The sequence below is a fragment of the Furipterus horrens genome, unplaced genomic scaffold (assembly GCF_987537825.1).
Source record: "Furipterus horrens unplaced genomic scaffold, mFurHor1.1.pri manual_scaffold_2, whole genome shotgun sequence".
Taxonomy (NCBI): domain Eukaryota; kingdom Metazoa; phylum Chordata; class Mammalia; order Chiroptera; family Furipteridae; genus Furipterus; species Furipterus horrens.
The window spans coordinates 1,044,468-1,061,179 of record NW_028327172.1 but is presented as its reverse complement, the minus strand read 5'-3'; the positions used below and the strand labels follow the sequence as shown (position 1 = coordinate 1,061,179).

At 64.5% G+C, this 16,712-nt stretch overlaps 1 protein-coding gene across 1 annotated transcript in view; it reads right to left on the bottom strand.

Annotated features, from left to right (window-relative positions):
- LSP1 (lymphocyte specific protein 1) overlaps positions 1 to 11,188 on the bottom strand; it is a 31,204-nt gene extending 20,016 nt beyond the window's left edge. The window contains exon 1 of the mRNA XM_090292807.1: positions 11,052 to 11,188. Coding sequence (XP_090148933.1) covers positions 11,052 to 11,119 — 68 coding nt within the window. The 5' untranslated portion in view covers positions 11,120 to 11,188. The remainder of the gene's footprint in view (positions 1 to 11,051) is intronic.
- Positions 11,189 to 16,712: the final 5,524 nt, after the last annotated feature.

Below are 16,712 nucleotides of genomic sequence, written 5' to 3'. Positions count from 1 at the left end.
ATGCAGGTCAGTGCCTGCCCGTGAGCACCTCCACACACAGCTTGCGAGTTTGTGTGTCTTTCTTTGTCAGGGACTATCCTGCTCCCCGCAGTCTCACAGCCAGAGTCCCCAGGGAGTTCCAAGGGACGCTTCTCTACTCCAACCCACTGGCCGGCCACTCACGGGCCTGCTGCCTCCTGCCCAGGTCCTCGGGGGCTGGAACCCAAGCCTGCCCCCCACTCTCGGTGGGGCCAGAGCTAGACCAGCCGCACCCCGGCCATGCCCCCTGTGTGTCCCTGCTCACCCGGAGACGAAGCCACGACAGGATGGACACATGGCCCAGGCCCTCCTGTGAGGCCGATGTGTGCCCAGCGAGGCCCAGGACTCTTCCTGTCATGCCTCCAAGGGCCTCGGTTTTTCCATCTGTTAAGTGGTGCTGGTTAGCCCCAGGGGTTGACCCCAGGCACGGAGGGCCACAGCAGTGGCTCCTGGGAGGACACATCCCAGCCGGGCAGATCCTGGAACGGGACTCATGGGGTCCCCTTCAGGAGCAAGCAGAGTGGGGCTGCCAGGGAGCGTGCCCAGCCCGGACCGCTCAGACCCGCTGCGGGTTCCGCCTGGGCGGTACTCCTCGGGCTAGGCTGCCACGGGGCTGGGAGAGTGCCACTGCTCCATGTCTTCAGGGACCTGGCAAGCCGGAGCTGCTGAGCCCACCCACACACTTTGCCCCTCCTCATTTCCAGAGTCAGGGCTTCAGTGGACCCAAGGATGCCAAAAGATGCCCACCCAGGAGCTTCCCAGCATGTCCCATGCCATTAAAGGAGGCAGGGAGCCAGCTGGCGGCCAGGCAGAGCAGGACAATCCTTCTGGCTTGGGAGAAACCAAGGCAGACTGCATGGAGGAGGCAGCATTTCGGCTGGGCCTTAGATGCCTGGAAGGGTTGAGGAGGGGGAAGGGCATTGCAGGCAGCTCAGAGGGAGGTAGTAAGTGTGGAGCGGTGGTTCTCAGCCCTCCCACAGCCCAGCTCTGTAAAGCCTCTGGCCATTTGCCTCTGCTCTCTCTCACCGCACTGCAAGGCAGGTGCCACCACACCACTCATTTACAGTGGAGGAAACTGAGGCCCAAAAGGGTGGGGCACTTGCCCGGGGCCTGAGGAGCCAGGGGCCAGGATCCGGGCCTGGAGGGTGTCTGAGTCCGAGGCCTGAGCGCTCCCCACACAGGCTACAGAGTCATTTCATCATCTGTAAAGTGGGGTGACTGAATGGTCCCCAAAGGTCGTGGGGAGACCTTGGGAGCTGTATGAGACAGGTGCTTCACCTGGGAGCACTGAGCCAGGGCAGAGACCCCGGGGCCTCTAGGAGCAGACCCAGAGGTGCAGAGGGGAGAGGAGGGGACGTGGCCTGCACGCACCTGCACACGGCCTGGCCAGCTTGGCACACCCCTCACCCTGCCCACAGTGCAAGGGCAGCTCCTGGGAAAGCCTGGGGGAGCCTTCTGCCCGGGGCTGGCCCGGCATAGCCACCAGGGCCCACGTTCCGCAGGGCCAGCCGTCCACGGGTAGTGCCAGCTCCAGCATCCTGCGCTGCCCCAGCCCCGGCCTGGGCGGGGAGAGACCTACCTCGGGAGGTTCTCCAGGCCCTGCTTGCTTGGCTTCCGCCTCAGGAGCGCCGGGCTGCTCATGCTGCCGGGGCCGCCCGCCGGCCACGACCCGGCCTGACCCCGGCCCTGGGGACGCCGCGGCTCTTGCTTCAAAGGCTCCGTGGGCCTGCTGCCCTCCTGCTCTCCTCCTCCTGCAGCTCAGGCCCTCTCCCTCTTCCCTCCTCTGCTCTCCTGCTTTCCTTTCCTCCCCCACTTCGCACCCTCTGTCCCTGTCCCTCCGTCCCCCCCGTCACTCTCTGCCTGGTCTGGTCTCTCTGGCCCTGGCGCCCCGTCCCCTGTGCCCTCTCTCTGTCTGCTGGTCTGTCCTGGCCCCTCTTGCCCCTGGGGGTGTCTCCTGGGCTGTCCCCAGGCTGTCTCAGTGCCCCTTGTCCCCCTGTCTCTGGGCCTCTGGACTCTGCGGGTCTCTAGGCCCCGTCCTCTTTCAGGCTTAGCAGCTGCCTCCCTTTCGGGCCCCCCCAGCCCCCTCCTCCGGCCCTGGTGTCCTGTAGCGCCGCTGCCCCCTCCCCAGACGAGCGAGAACGTCAGAGAAGCCCTCTCTGCGCCCCAGGCAGGCTCAGCGGGGCCTGGGCCCGGTGCTGGGCAGGGCGGCCCCTCCCCTCCTCTGCGTCCCCTGGGCCACCTGGCCCACTGCTCCCTGCCTCCCTCGCCGTCCTCCTCGTCACCTCCGCTCCCCCAGCTCGTGGGGTGCCTGGTGCCCACCTCTGCACCCCCATCCCTTCGAGACTCCCTCCTCGCCCGGCCGGGCCGGGCCCGCGCCCTGCCCACCTCTCTCTCCCGCATCTGCCTTTGGGCCCAGGCCCCCGCCGCCCCTCGGCCCCTGCCTCCTCTCTCCCCGTGGTGTCTGTCTGTCCCTATCTCTGTCTCCCTCCCTCCTTCCCTCCCTCTCCCCTCCGCCCCCCTCCCTTCTTCCCTCCCTCCCTCTCCCTCCCTCCTCTCCCCCCCCCTCTGGGTGCTCCATTTTCCTTTGTTTATTCCCAGCCCTCAGCTCCTTTTATCACCTCAAGGGGGAGGCCGGGCACCCCAGGGAGCCGCTCTGCTCCCCAAGTGGGGAGGCCGCTGCCCTGCCCAGCCCCCAACCCCCACAGCACTGGGAGGTCAGAGCAGGGAGACCCCAAGAGGCTGACACCGGCTCAGCCTCTCTGGGGGGGTGTCCCGCTCCCGGGCAGTGGCCACTGGGCACAAGGTCAGCGCGGTGCCCTGGCCCGCCGGCCGTGGCCCCTGGCCCTTTGGCCAAGGCCCCGGAGAAGCAGCCCAGCCCTCTGTTTCTCCGGTTGGGCTCAGTCGCCATGACTCACTGGCGGCTAGTGGCTGGGCAAGGGGAGGGACTGGACTCGCTGGAGGGGACGCACTGAGGGCCAGCAGTCTTCCACCCAGGCGCTCGCCCGCTGGCCAAGGCTCACAGAGCCCTGAGAGGTGGACGCCCCGTACCCATGTCTCAGATGGGGAAACCGGGGCTCCGACCGATTCCAAGGACTCAGGGCCAGGGCGCGGCGGAGCCAGAGCCACAAGACAGGTCTGCCCACTGCTGCCCCCCCGCCCCCCGTGCCTGCCCAGGGAGGCCCTCTCCGCACACGGAGAGTCCCCGCGTGAGCGCATCACTGTGTGAAGGCGGCGGTGTCGGACGGGCATGTGGCGTCAGTCGAAAAATTCCACGTGGGCCCGTAGCCCTGGCCCGTGGTGACTCAGGTGGTGGCAGGCTGGGGGAGACTCTGTGGGGGTCAGGAAGTCTGGCTCGGATCCCCCCTCCGCCCACACGCCGGGCTGGGTCCCGTGGCCAGTTCTGGAGGGGAGCCCGAGCAGCTTCCCTTCCCCCGTACACCCTAGGAGGAGCGGAGGATGTGGGGCTGGGCGCGGAGGCGAGGTGCCCGCCGCTGTCCCCAGCACCCAGCCGGGGGGCAGAGACCTCAGGGCCCTGGAGCCGTGGGCAGGAGAGGGAGGGGCGCCAGGTCACCCAGGGAGGTGAGGCTGGGCTTCACGCCCGTCCGGACCGCCCGTCACCCCCTTGCCTCTCCCCTTAGTTCTGGAACCCCACTCAGAGCAAGTACTGAAATTTGCCAAGGCATACTTTGGTTCAAATGAAGAAAAAATATTCCCGCAGGGCAGAGGGCTGCCTTGGGATTATGGAAAGTCCCCGACACTAAGAACTTAAAATAGAATTAATTACACAGCTTTCTATCAAAAATGCCGGTGAGAGAGAGGTGCAGTGGCCTAGATTCACAGCTTTACAACCAGGGCACCTCCTAATAGGGCCAGTGGGGCAGGATACCTGACCTCAGCTCTACTATGATTTGTACATCCATCCGCCCGTCCATCCACTCATCCACCATCCTTCCGTCCTCTGTCTGTCATTCACCCGTTTGTCTGTCCCACCCATTCCTCCATCCACTGCCCATTCACCCATTTACCCATCCATCCCTCCGCCCTCTCTCTGTAGCTCTCTGACTTTCCACACATGGTTTATCGATCCATCAATTTCTCAGTTATCCATATAAATACAATATATCCTTTCATCAGTATTCAGCTGATGCAAGCATCCATCAATACCTACAAAGCCAGGTTTACCCATCTTCCTTTATAATTCTTCATTGAGCGGTATCCTTCCATCCATCCATCCATTCACTTATACATACATATACACACATGTACGTGCATACATCCAGCCATCTATCTGGATGTCTTCACGCATAATAAACACTTAGAGGAAGCATTCCTCTAGCCATCCGTCCAGTTGGACTATTACTATGATCTCTGTGTTCATCCACCAATTTGTGTGTCTCCTTGCCCAGCGACCCAGCTAGTGAACTGCCTGCTTATTCATTCTTTAATACATCCTTCTGTCTCTTCAAATATTCTGCTGTCCTTACTTTTATTCATCTCTACAAATATTTTAGTATTTACCCATCCCGTTCCTACACACGCTCATATATCTGTCTGTCCACCCACCCATATGTTTAGCCACCTTTCCGTAGAGCGGTCATGCGTCCAGGTGTGCACAGAAGAGGCAGCTTGTTCCACCGGAAGCCGTGAGTTCAGAATCGCCGCCGCGGGCACGTGCTCACCCCTCTGTCTCTCCCGCAGTCTGGCCTGCACCGGCCACAGGGCTGCTTACTCATGACCCGCCCGCCTGTCCGCTGTCTGGCTCCTTCTGTGTGTGCCATCTCTGTCTGAAAACCCGTTTGCTGTTCATACCCATCCCTGCATCTGACTCGCCCGATAACCTTCCGTTCACCTGTGCAGGCATTTATCCACCGCCGTTTCGTCTGCCCCCGCATTTCCCTTCCACTTGCCCGTCTGCGCACCCCTCCATCCATCCACGAGTTCATTTACCTCTGGGTGCACCTGCTCATTTACCTCTGCAAGGCTGGTAATTAGCCTGATATAAACAGGCTCAAAACAGCACCCATTTGACCGGCTAATATGTGTATCACACCTGCTGTGAGGTGTTCCGAGTGTCACATCTGTGCTTATCTAGCCGTCCCTTTCCCTGTCCACCCATTGTCTGATCCTGGGCATCACAGCCATGCCATTAATCCCCCCATACAGCCAAACATGTATCCATCTGCCCGTCAGTACTGCTGCTACTTCTGCCACCACGGCCACCACCGCCGTCACCACCACCATCACCATCACCACCATCACTACCACCATCACCACCACCATCACCATCACTACCACCATCACCATCACCACCACTACCACATCACCATCACCACCAGCATCACCATCCCATCACCATCACCACCATCACCATCACCACCATCACCACCACCACCATCACCATCACCACCATCACCACCATCACCATCACCACCACCACCATCACCATCACCACCATTAGCACCATCACCATCACCATCACCACCATCACCACATCCACCATCACCATCACCACCACCACCATCACCATCACCACCATCACCACCACCATCACCACCACCACCATCACCATCACCACCATCACCACCACCATCACCACCACCACCATCACCATCACCACCATCACCATCACCATCACCACCACCATCACCATCACCACCACCATCACCATCACCACCACTACCACCATCACCATCACCACCACCATCACCATCACCACCACTACCACCATCACCATCACCACCAGCATCACCACCACCATCACCATCACCACCATCACTACCACCATCACCACCATCACCATCACCACCACCATTAGCACCACCACCATCACCATCACCACCATCACTACCACCATCACCACCATCACCATCACCATCACCACCATCACCATCACCATCACCACCACCATCTCCATCATCACCACCATCACCATCATCACCACCATCACCACCATCACCACCATCACCACCATCACCACCACCATCATCACCACCATCTCCATCATCACCACCATCACCATCATCACCACCATCACCACCATCACCACCATCACCACTAGCTAAAATGTACGAGTAATTATATGCCAGAAACTTTTCTAAGTGGTTTCCTCTGTTATATAACCCCATAAAATACCTACGGGGTAGGTAGTATGCTAATTTAATGAGGAAACTGAGAGTTAAGTAATTTGCTCAAAGTTACAGACATTCATTTTCATTACTTTTATAAGTCAACAATATATGTTTTATCACTACTTTTGGCCATCACTTTATCTACTGTTTGTCCAGACAGTCAACTGACCATTCACCCATTGACCTAGTCATCCACCTACCTGTCCATTCAAACATGCATACACGCACACATCCTCCCACCCCTCCACCTGTTCTCTGTCTGTCTGTCCACACACCCACCCATCCATCCCCCCATCATTATCCACCCATCACTCGTTCACGCATCATCTACCCATTCATTGGTCCACCCGTTCACCCATCCATTCGCCCATCATCTACCCGCCTGTTAACTACCCACCCATTCACTCACCAGTCCTCCTACCCACTCACCACGCATTTATTTACCCACCCTTTCTGTTATCCATCCCTCCGTCCATCTACCCATCCACCCAGTGCTCGTTCACCCAGCCAGTCGTCTTATTTTTCTTCACCCACTCTTTCTTTAACTCACACTTTTCTCCATCATTGAGTCTTTTATTTCCCTGTTTTTTCCCTCTTTTGACTGAGACATGGTTCCTCAACTGTGGCCCAAGAAGATAAGAGCAGCCTCTGTGGCTCCTCGGCTGGGTGCCCCAGGGGGCCTTACGGCAGGACTGGAGAAGAGGGGGCCTGCCCTCCTGCTCAGACACTCTCATCCGCACGCACGCCCGCCCCCGCTGCGGAATGCTCGCTCCCAGGAGGAGGGGGCGGTGCGGGCGGAGAGTGGGTCAGGCTCGCTGGCCTCGGTGACTCTGGGTGGCTCTGGATAGGGAACGGTCCCCGACTGACAGCAGCTGAGAGCTCACTTGCCTCGGGAGGGCCTCCATCAGGGGGGAGGGGCCCCAGGTGCCGGGTGGTGGCTGCGATGATGACACTGGGGTCTGGGTTGGAGCTGGGACCAGGGAAAAGGCTGGAGGCTTTTTTCTAGATTCTTCTGAAATAAACTGGCTAGATCCATCTGTCCCAAGTCCCATTTCTTTTTGAGATGAGGCCTCTGGAAGGAGAGGAGGAGGAAGAGGAGGGGGTAGCACCCTCGGGCCACCTCAGAGGTGAAGCCAGCAGAAGGGCAGGTGTATGTCTGGGAAGAAGGTTGCAGCCCCTGCAGGGATGGCGGAGCCAGAGGGAGCCTCCTCTGAGCCCCTGCTCGCCAGGGGCGGGGCAGCACGGGGACCCTCCCCCTGTCTCCCCCACGGCTGCACCCACCCCCACTGTCCCCATGTCTCTGTCGCCACACAGGCTGGGGACCTGTGAGCATGTGCGGAGGGTCCCACGGTACCTGGCAACCAGGGAGACAGGGCCCTATAGGGCTGGCAGGGTTTATGCTGGTTAGGAGCCGGTGCCGGGTTGGGGGGGGGGGGGCTGGCCGCCCCTGCCGCCCCGCAGAGCTGTCCAGGCTCCGGGGGGCCCGAGTCCCTTCCATGCCTGCATAGAGAGGTGGGGGCCTGGGCAGCTATCAGCTCCCTCCCCAGCTGCTCGGGTCGGAAGCAGTTGGCAGATGGGGTTCGGGAAGGACCGGCCTGGCTCTGGTAGAGAGCGGGGGGCTCCCTGCCACGCCCCCACCTGCCTGGGCCGGCACCACAGGGCAAGGAGGCCTGATTTTCTCAGCCCGCCAACCTCTAAATCCCACAGCCACAAAGGGGCGCATCGGGACAGGCCCTAGGCCCCCAGCCCCTCTCTCCAGGTGGGTGTTGGGGAGAGTTGGAGGGCCGTGACCAGACTGTGCACCCCCAAACTGTGCTTTCTTCTCTGGCAGAGAGGCCCTGACTCTATCTGCCTTGGAAACTTGGGTTGGGGAGTTTGGGAACCCCCCACCCCCTCTGATTGCCTTATGGCCTTGCCCCCGATCTCCAAGAAGTCCCTGGGAAACCCCTGGACCGAGCGTCGTGGATACAGAAGGGCTGGAACTGGGGTTGGGGAGGGGCTGGGCCTGGGGCCTCTGGAAAGAACCCGCGGCTCCGAAAGGGCCAGTCTCATTTCTGCTTTTTGGGCAGGTCCCTCGGCCACCTTCTCGCCGGGCCTGCTCCTGCCGGGCCTCGGAGCGCCGCCCCCACCCTGTGGGAGCCTCCGGGTGCAGAGCCGGCATGGCGCTGCGGGGGATTATTGAACACTTACGAGGAGCAGTGCAGCCTCTCCTGCGTCCCCCCGAGGCCTTGCCAGGCCCCTAGCACCCCGATCTGGAGCCCACCAGGGTACAGGCTCTCCAAAGAGAGTCTGCAAGGAAGCAGTGCTCCGGGACCAGGCGGGTGTGGGATGCTGCCCTCGGGCAGGCTTCTGCCTTTCGAGCCCTTGTTTCTGCCTGTGCGAGGAGGCTCCCCACTGGGCCCCACAAGGGCAGCCTTGGTTTAAGGGGTTTGGCAAAGCCTGGCACAGGGAGCCACTCTGAGGCCGGGACTGGGGCAGCTTCTTTGCCCACAGAGTCCTAGTCCAGGTGTCCACTTTGGGTGCTGGTCACGCCCCAGGAGCCTGCGTGTCCCCTCGTGCTGTGCTTGGCCATTCCCCTCCCGGCAAGGACTTCAAGAGCCTCTTCCCATGGGCACCCCCGGGGCCCATCGCTGCGGTAGCTCTGAGGGAGACCACGGCAGACGCCGGCCGGTGGGGGTGTGGCGAGGAGGGCAGCCCTGAGCCAGCCCCCAGGCTGCCAGGGGACGGCAGGTCTGCCCCGTCCGTCCCCAAGACCCTCCCAGCGCTGCCCCTGTGGCCCCACGCCTGTCTTCTGAGGAGGCAGGTGGGGGCCGGGAGAGGGTGGGGACCCGGGCCAGGGAGGGTCCTCCAAATCAGCAGGGTGGTGGCCTGAGCACCCCCTGCCCAGGGAGGGGGTGTGGAAGGGTCCCCATGGGAGGTGGGGGAGAAAGCCGGGGCCTCGCCCATGCACTGAGCTCAGCCGCCCCTTCCCTGGGAAGTCTCCGGGGCCTGAGACCCCTGGCCCGCAGGGAGGAGGGCAGCAGGCCCACCTGCAGGCCAGAGGTCCGACTCAGCTCCGACTGGGAAGGAGCCCAGGCCTCAGGCCTCCAGTTCTGCCGCCCCGGCAGCCTGCTGCCACGGTGACTCTGTCCAGCCCTCCCCTCCCTGAGTAGCTTGGCACTGCCCGCTGCTGCCCCAGGTGGTGCTGGGTCCTGCTGGGGGGGCAAGGGGGTGAGAGGGCCGCAGGGGGCCTGGCAGCATGGGGGTTCCCACCCGCGGGGCCGTCTGATGGGAGCCCGTTTACCCAGTGGGAGGGCACGGCCCACGCGGGGCAGCGGGCGGCGTGCGGCGGGCTCTGCTCCTGCCCAGCAGACCCAGGGGGGCTCCCAGGTGGGGCTTCCCAGGCCACACCCTGTCTGCCTGGCACAGGGACTCGTCACGCCCACAGGGACATCCCCAGTTGCTCAGGTCACCGTGTGAAAGGAGAACCCACCCCGCCCGGTGTCTCGGTTTCGTTCTGAAGGGGCCGGGGCGGTGGCGCACACCCCATGGGGGCGGGGTAGGAGAGGAAGGGAGCGCGGCGTCCTCTGGGCCAGCCGTGCCCCCACCCTGCACCCAGGCTGTGCCACCCCAGCCTGCCCTCCACCCCCCCCCCCCCCCGCAGGCTTGCATGACAGCTGGCGGGACAGGGGAAGGTCAAGGATGGGGCCAAGGAGAGAGGCGGGGTGCCCGGCCAGGCAGCTCAAGCCGTGTCCTTCTATGGGCATGAGGTGGCCAAGGAGCATGGGGAGCCGGGGCTTTGGGTGGCACTGACGTGAGGAGCCATTTCTGAGCGGGACACAGCTGTCCCCAGTCACTGGCTGGGTGGCAGAGCACACGCACCCCGAGTCAGACCCCCTCCGGGGGCCAGGGCTCAGCCTCCCACCCCCACGGTCAGGCCCCCGCAGAGACCCCGCGTGCGACCCTCAGGTAGATGGCGGCCTCCCCTCCCTCACACGAACACACGTGCCGGCACACACGCTCACACGCGGGGCACACGTTGGTCGTCACCCCCGTCACCAGCAAAGGCAGCATCGCAGCATCACTACAGCTGCCTGCAGCCTCCGCAGAAGAGCTGGGGTCGGAGTCCGCTCCACAAGTCACCCCGAGGCCACGCGGCCCCTGCCCCGTCCCCTCCCTGCGGCTCCGCACGCGCCTCTCCTCTCCCTCTGCCCTGCCCACCGGGGCGGCTTCCCCGCAGCCCCCTCCTGGGCTGCTGGTCTCCATCCGCCTTCGGACACCCACCTGCCGCTGGGAGCCCACCTGCCCCCGAGGCTGCCCACCCCACCTTCTCTAGGACGTGGCTCGGCCGGGGTGCCTGCCCCCCACAGCTTCTCCCCCAGGCCCTGGGCCCTCCCCTGTCCCTGCACCGGCCAGGCCCCCCCATGGGCTGCGGGGTTTCTCGGCCCAGCTCTGGGGGGCAGCAGAAGCACAGGTGACCCCTTGTGCCAGCAGCCTGCACGCAGCCTCTGCCCGAGCCCCCTCACGGTCCACCTCCCACCAGCAGTCCTGCCGGCACTCAGATTGTCTCTGTCACCATGGAGTCCCCTGACTTGCCGGGGTACAGTGGCACACCGCTGAGCCCCAAGCACGACCTCTGGGGGTCCCCAGGCAGAGCAGCCCCTGCGGGCCGGGCCTGGCCCAGAACCTCTTACCCTGCCCCCACTGCCCGCCCTGCCGGCCCCAGGCCAGACGGCTGCCCGACCGATGCCCAGGCCTCATCCTGGGCCCCACTTTGTCCCGGGCCGACTCTGCGGGCCTCGGCCTCTCCCAGGGGGGCCCAGCCGCAGAGGCCCAGAGAGGCAGGCAGCACCACGGGGTCCGGCGGGTCCCAGGGAAGGCGCCCTCGCCCTTAGGGCGGAGTGTAACAGAGCGCCCGGGCCTTACCCTGCATCTTCTTCCGCCAGGAGCTCTTGCTGCTCCTCGAAGCCCGGGTGGCTGGGAGCCTCCGCCATGAGCCTGGAGTGCAGGCCCCTCCGCTGTGTCTGTGTGCTGGGCTCTGGGTGCTTCCTGGGGCGGCGGCCGGCCCCCACCCCCCGTGCGTTTCACTTCCCCCTTCCGCCGCAGGTTGAGGTTTGCACTGGGGCTGGGGTGTTGTTTCACCCGGTGCTGCAAGAGAAGAAAGAGAAAAACACCGGCCGCCAGGAAGCGTTGAGCAAGAGCAGGGCCTGGGGGGCAGGGGGCTGCTGTGGCGTCTGGGACACCCTGGATCCGTCCAGAGTCCCAGGACCCCCGGCCGCCCTGGCCACGAGGGCCTGGTGTGCAGGCCGCTGCCCCGCCCGCCAGGCTGCGGTCCAGCACCCCAGCCTCCCAGCTCAGCACCTCAACATCCCCGGCGGAGCCTTCTGGGGGTGCCCGCAGAGCGGACGTGCCTTTTCTCCACACCTGCGCCCTCGCCTTGACACCCTTCACTGGTCTGGCTGCCCTGCTGACCTCGGGGCGCTCATGAGACACCCCACTTTCTGCATGCCTGTGTCTTGTCTGAGCACTTCTGGGGTCTTTGTGGCTCCTCTGCTCCTCCCCTCACCACCTGCTCAGGAGCTCAGAATTGACGCTGGGGACAGCGTCACCAGGCTCCGGCGTGAGGGGTCCCTGGGAGGCACAGGCAGGATGGAGGGGACATGCTGAGCCCACTTCCACCATGACTGTCCTCCGCTGTTGAGAGAAGCCAGACCAGGAAATCCGCGGCTGTGGGATCAGTCCCCAGCGCTGGGGGCCTTGGGATCTGTGCCATCGGCCGAGCTGGGGCACTCAGGCAGGGGCGGGGATGTGCCGCCAGACTCAGGCTGACCCCTGGGCCCTGAGGCAGGAAGATGGGAAGAGGGAGCTCTCGGCCATCTTGTCAAGCCCTGGCCTGCAGCAGGCCTGAGAAGTCCAGCCGAAGGGACTTGGAGGGGTCCCAAGGCCAAGGTGTGCCGAGGAGAGGCCTGGGGCTCAACTGGGGCAAGCAGTAGGCCCCAGAGTGTTCATCCATGGGGGGTGGCTGACTGAGGGACCGGTGACGTGGGAGGCGGTGAGGCCCTACCCCCACCACGCACAAAGGAGGCAGGAAGGAGCCCCACACCTGTGAATACGGGGTCGGCCGGCCTGAGCCAGGCCCAGGGGGTTCCCTGGTGCCACTGGCTGTCCAACTAGGGACATGGCGGTTGGTCGTCCATGTGAGTGGAGACAAGGCCCCAGCTCCCCGCCCACTTTGGGCACCTTGTCTGAGCGTGTGACCCAGGGTTGACCGTCCTCTGGCCTGTGGTGAGCTTGACCCTGACATCACTGCTGGGACGTTTAGGGGCCTTGCCAGGATGGGGGGGACCACGTGAGGGCGAAGCGCCCCCTACACAGTCACTGCCTGAAGGCGGGGCCCCCTCTCTCATTCTCAGGGCGCGGGGAGCTTCTGTTCAGACAAGGGACCCCGCTCCTTCCGGGCCCAGGGAGCTGTGACCCCAGGCCTGAGCCAGGCCGCAGGGGGCCTAGAGGGGGCTCCTCCCCGTGGCCCCAGAGGCAGCCTGACCCCTCCTGGTACCACTGAGCTCTGTCCCCCGGGGTCACAGGTTGAAGTCCTCATGCCCAGCCCCTCCGAATGGGACCTGGTTTGGAAACAGGATCTTCGCTGATGTAACTGGTTACGATGAGGTCATGAGGGTGGGACCTGCTTCAAAGGGGAACTTTGGGGACAGACACACGGAGGGAGAACGCCACTCCCCGTGGTCACCCCAGACTCCCCTTCCACTTCAGAGAGGAAATTGAAGCGGCAGGGGGGCATCCTCACCTTGAGGTCTGGCCCTACGCCCCTGTCCACGCTGAGACTGCACTCCCCGGATCCCAGGGCCACCTCTGCTTGCCCCACCCCCTCTCCGTCCCATGATGGTGGCTAGCCCTCAAACCTCTCACATCTTACAAAAATGTAAAGAAGCCGCCCTGGGCCGGTCCCCTCTCGGGCCTCCCTTCCTTCGCGCCCCCATCCCCTCCCCGCCTCGGTGGAGCCAGCAGGCCTGGGTGACGTAGGGACACCCCTGGGGGACACGGCGTCCATCGGACGGGATGGGCAGTGCACGCTGGAGGGTTGCCTGGGCTCCGCTGGGTGGCAGGTCCCCCAGTCCGGGCCCTTCCTCCATGTCACCTGAGAAACCGGGGCTCACTGTGTGTTCACTTGGCATCGTCTACTCGGGGGAGGGGGTGGAGATCTCATCTGTCTGTCGTCGGGCCCCCGAACCCGGGGCAGGGCCCAGCCACACGGTTAATGGCCCAGCAGAGCCCCGGGCTAGGACAGAGCACGCTCTGTCGGGGGTAACGGTGGGCCCGGCGCGGCCCCGGGGACCTGGCCGACCAGCGCAGGACGCGGAGGGGCTGGCCAGGGGGGGCTTGTGCGTGGCCGGGCAGAGGGGCGCAGCTGCTGTGGGACCACCAGGGGGCCGTCCGGGCGGCTGGGCACCTGGGCAAGGTGACCTCGAAAGCCCGGGGGGGACAGTCCCCAGGAAGGGCAATGTCAGGACCACACACGCATGACATCAGGGGACAAGACGCCAGGGAGGGTGCGGGGAGCATGGGCAGAGCGACGGAGGCGAAGTGGTCAGCACAGAGCCGGTGAGGCCGGGGAGGGACCGCGGGGTCTGCTGGGCACACTGCTGCCACCCGAGGCCTGAGGCGGCGCTGTGAGTGCCCCCCGGGCTGTCCAAGAGAGGAGGGTCACTGCCGGCTGGCACGTGGGGCTCCAGGGCTGGAGGGGTGGCCGAGGCCACCCTCGGGGATGGGGACGAAGGCTGGGCAGCGAGTGGGGTCATGGCGCGGCTCTCCGGGGCAGGCAGGATGGTGGCAGAGGCAGGCAGGCAGCGCGGAACATGCTTTGAGGATCTGGGAGAGGAACATGGAGTCAGGAAAAGCTACACTGTGAACCGGAGAGAGAGGCAGGCTCGGGGTGTGGGCTGGAGGGCGTCCCCTGAAAACTCCCGTTTTCGGGTCCTTACCCTCAGTACCTGTGAGCGTGAGCTTGTTAGGCGTTGGGTCTCCACCAGTGACCCAGGGGAAACGTGGTCACTGGCGCGGGCCTCGTCCAGCGCGATGGCGTCCTCACAAGAAGAGGGGTCAGGACACAGACAGGCACAGGGACAGCCGTGTGACCACGAAGATGGCCGTCCCCATGCCCAGGACAGAGGTCTCGGGAGGAGCCAGCCCAGCTGGCACCGGGGTCTCTGCCTCCACCCTCCAGGACGGGGACTGTCAGGGCTTGTGATTCAAGTCCCGTCTGTGGTGCTTTCTCTGGGTGCTCGGGGCGCAGGCACCGGGGTCGTGTCTGTCAGGGAAGGCAGGCCAGCTGTTCTCACGCAGCCTCGGGTCTCAGGGACCCCACTTGCCCCCCGGCAGGTGTCGGCCAGTGTGGGCGCAGAGGGGGCTCTGCAGTCACTCTGGGACCCCAGGCTCCTCCCGCCTCAAGAACCCGAGTGCCAGCCAGTCCCCTGCATCCAGCTGGCCGTGCAGATGGGTGGAGGCCTGAGGCTGGCGGGAGGGCCAGGGGCCAGGCCGAGACGCATGTGCCCTCAGGACTCTGCCTCGGGGCCTCACCTGTCCACAGGTGCGTATCCAGGAGGGAAAGGGAGCGGGCTTGTGGGCAGCCCTGAGACACGGGGGCAAGGGAGAGACTTTGGGGTGTCCACGATGGGCTGGGGGTCCAGGTGCTGCCACTTGAAACTCAGGCGTAATGGAGGCAGTGGGGGGTGTTGGGGGGAAGGGGCGGACATCGGTGCCCAGAGGCTCTGCGGGGAAACCATGCAGAGGCGTCAGCGGCCTGTGTGGACGGGGCCGTTCGGAGAGGCGGGAGGGTGCCCGTGGGCCGATGGATGGGGCCTCCCCCCCTCTCAGGCCTCCTGGGAGCGAGTCACCAAGTGATGGACGCCGGTTCGCTGGGGTAGCTCTGTCCCCCACCGCCAGTCATGACGGGCCGGGTCTTGGAGCCCTGGTGTGGCCATGGAGGAAGAAGAGGCCACAGGGGGCCTTGGGACCAATGGGGACAGGAAGACCACAAGGGGGATCGGAGGGATCGGAGGGACACCGGGAGAGGACGAACAGACCGGCCGGTGGGGAATGGGCCGCCGAGGGGACACACTGAGAGGTCAGGCGAGGTGAGAGCTGCCTGGCTGTCCCTGGGGCCAGGTGAGCATGGGGCAGGTCACGGGGGCGACGCAGGTGTCCGGGCTGTGGTCAGCATGCGTGGGGTGGCTTTTTAGAGCTGTGTGTGCCTCCGACTGGAGGTGAGGGGGCCAGGTCGTTGGAGGGGTCCCGGAGGGGACTTGGTAGGGGGAGGGGCCAAACTGTCTGTACCCGGCCATGTCCCCTCCCTGGAAAGGGGCAGCTGCAGGGAGCCTGGCCTGGACTTGACAGTGGGTGTGGGCACAGGGTGGGAAGGCCCCTCCCTGAGGCCAGCCTTGGGGGGCTCAGAGGTGAGGGTTCAGTGTGGCTGCCAGCAGCGGGCATAGAGCAGAGTAGCTCCTGGGCCCTGTCCCCTTCATAGATGGCGGTGGAGGCCCAGGTGTCCCCAAGGCCTTGGGGCTAATGGACACCCTGGTTGGCTGGGGGCTCATCATGGAAGGCTTCCTGGAGGAGGGCGAGGTGCCAGCGGCCCCTCCTCACCTTCCTGTCCTGTGAGGCAGGTGAGCTCATCTCCACACCCATGTTATTGTCAGGGAAACTGAGGCCCAGCAGCCCAGCAGCGTGTTGTGAGGAAGGAACAGGGCAGCAGGGTCAGGGAGACCTGTGGATTGTCGGTCACGGGGGCAAAGGTGGGTCTGGGCTCAGGCAGAGCTGGTGCTTGGGGACCAAAGAGGGGACAGAGCTGCGCAGGCGGCGTTCTGTTTGCTAACGGGAGGTCTCTGCCACCTGCCGCAGTGCCGAGGTGACCGTCGGTACATTTCACACTCGACGGCCCCTTCGTCTCCTCCGCCCTTCTGTGGCCTTGTCACCTGCTCCCACAGGTGCGTTTCACTTACTTTTGTCAGGTTGGCCCACCTGTTGGCTCTCTGGCCCCCCGGGCAGGGGTCTCAGCTGTGCCCTGGCTGCTGCCCCGGCCGGCACCTGCGAGCGCTGCCCGCCTCACGCCCGCCCCTCCTTCCATGCACCCCACCCCTCACCTCTGGGAGCCCCAGCTCCGGCCCAGACCCCTATACCCGCTTCTGTCGCGGGCGCCCCGGCCACCACAGCCCGTTCCTTGAATTCACTGTCTGCCCACCCGCCCTGGCTCCAGCCCTGACCGTCCCCCGTCCCCGCACACGGGTTCCCGTCCTCCTGGCCCCGAGAGCTTGCCAGGCACAGAGCACCCCCACCCCAGGCCTGTGCCCTGCTCTGAGCCCCGAGTGACCCCCCGCATCTCGCGGCCTGGCTGCACCCACCATGCAGTGACACTGCCATCACCTGCGCTTCCCGGCCCCGGGGACAACGCAGGGCTTTTCCTGGAGGCCTGGCCTTTCTCACCGGAGCGGGCTGTGGGTAGCGGGCCATGGGGGTTGATGAGCCCCGGCCAGAGCTACAAGGTCACCTGCTTGGGGGGCCTGTGGGAGCTATTCA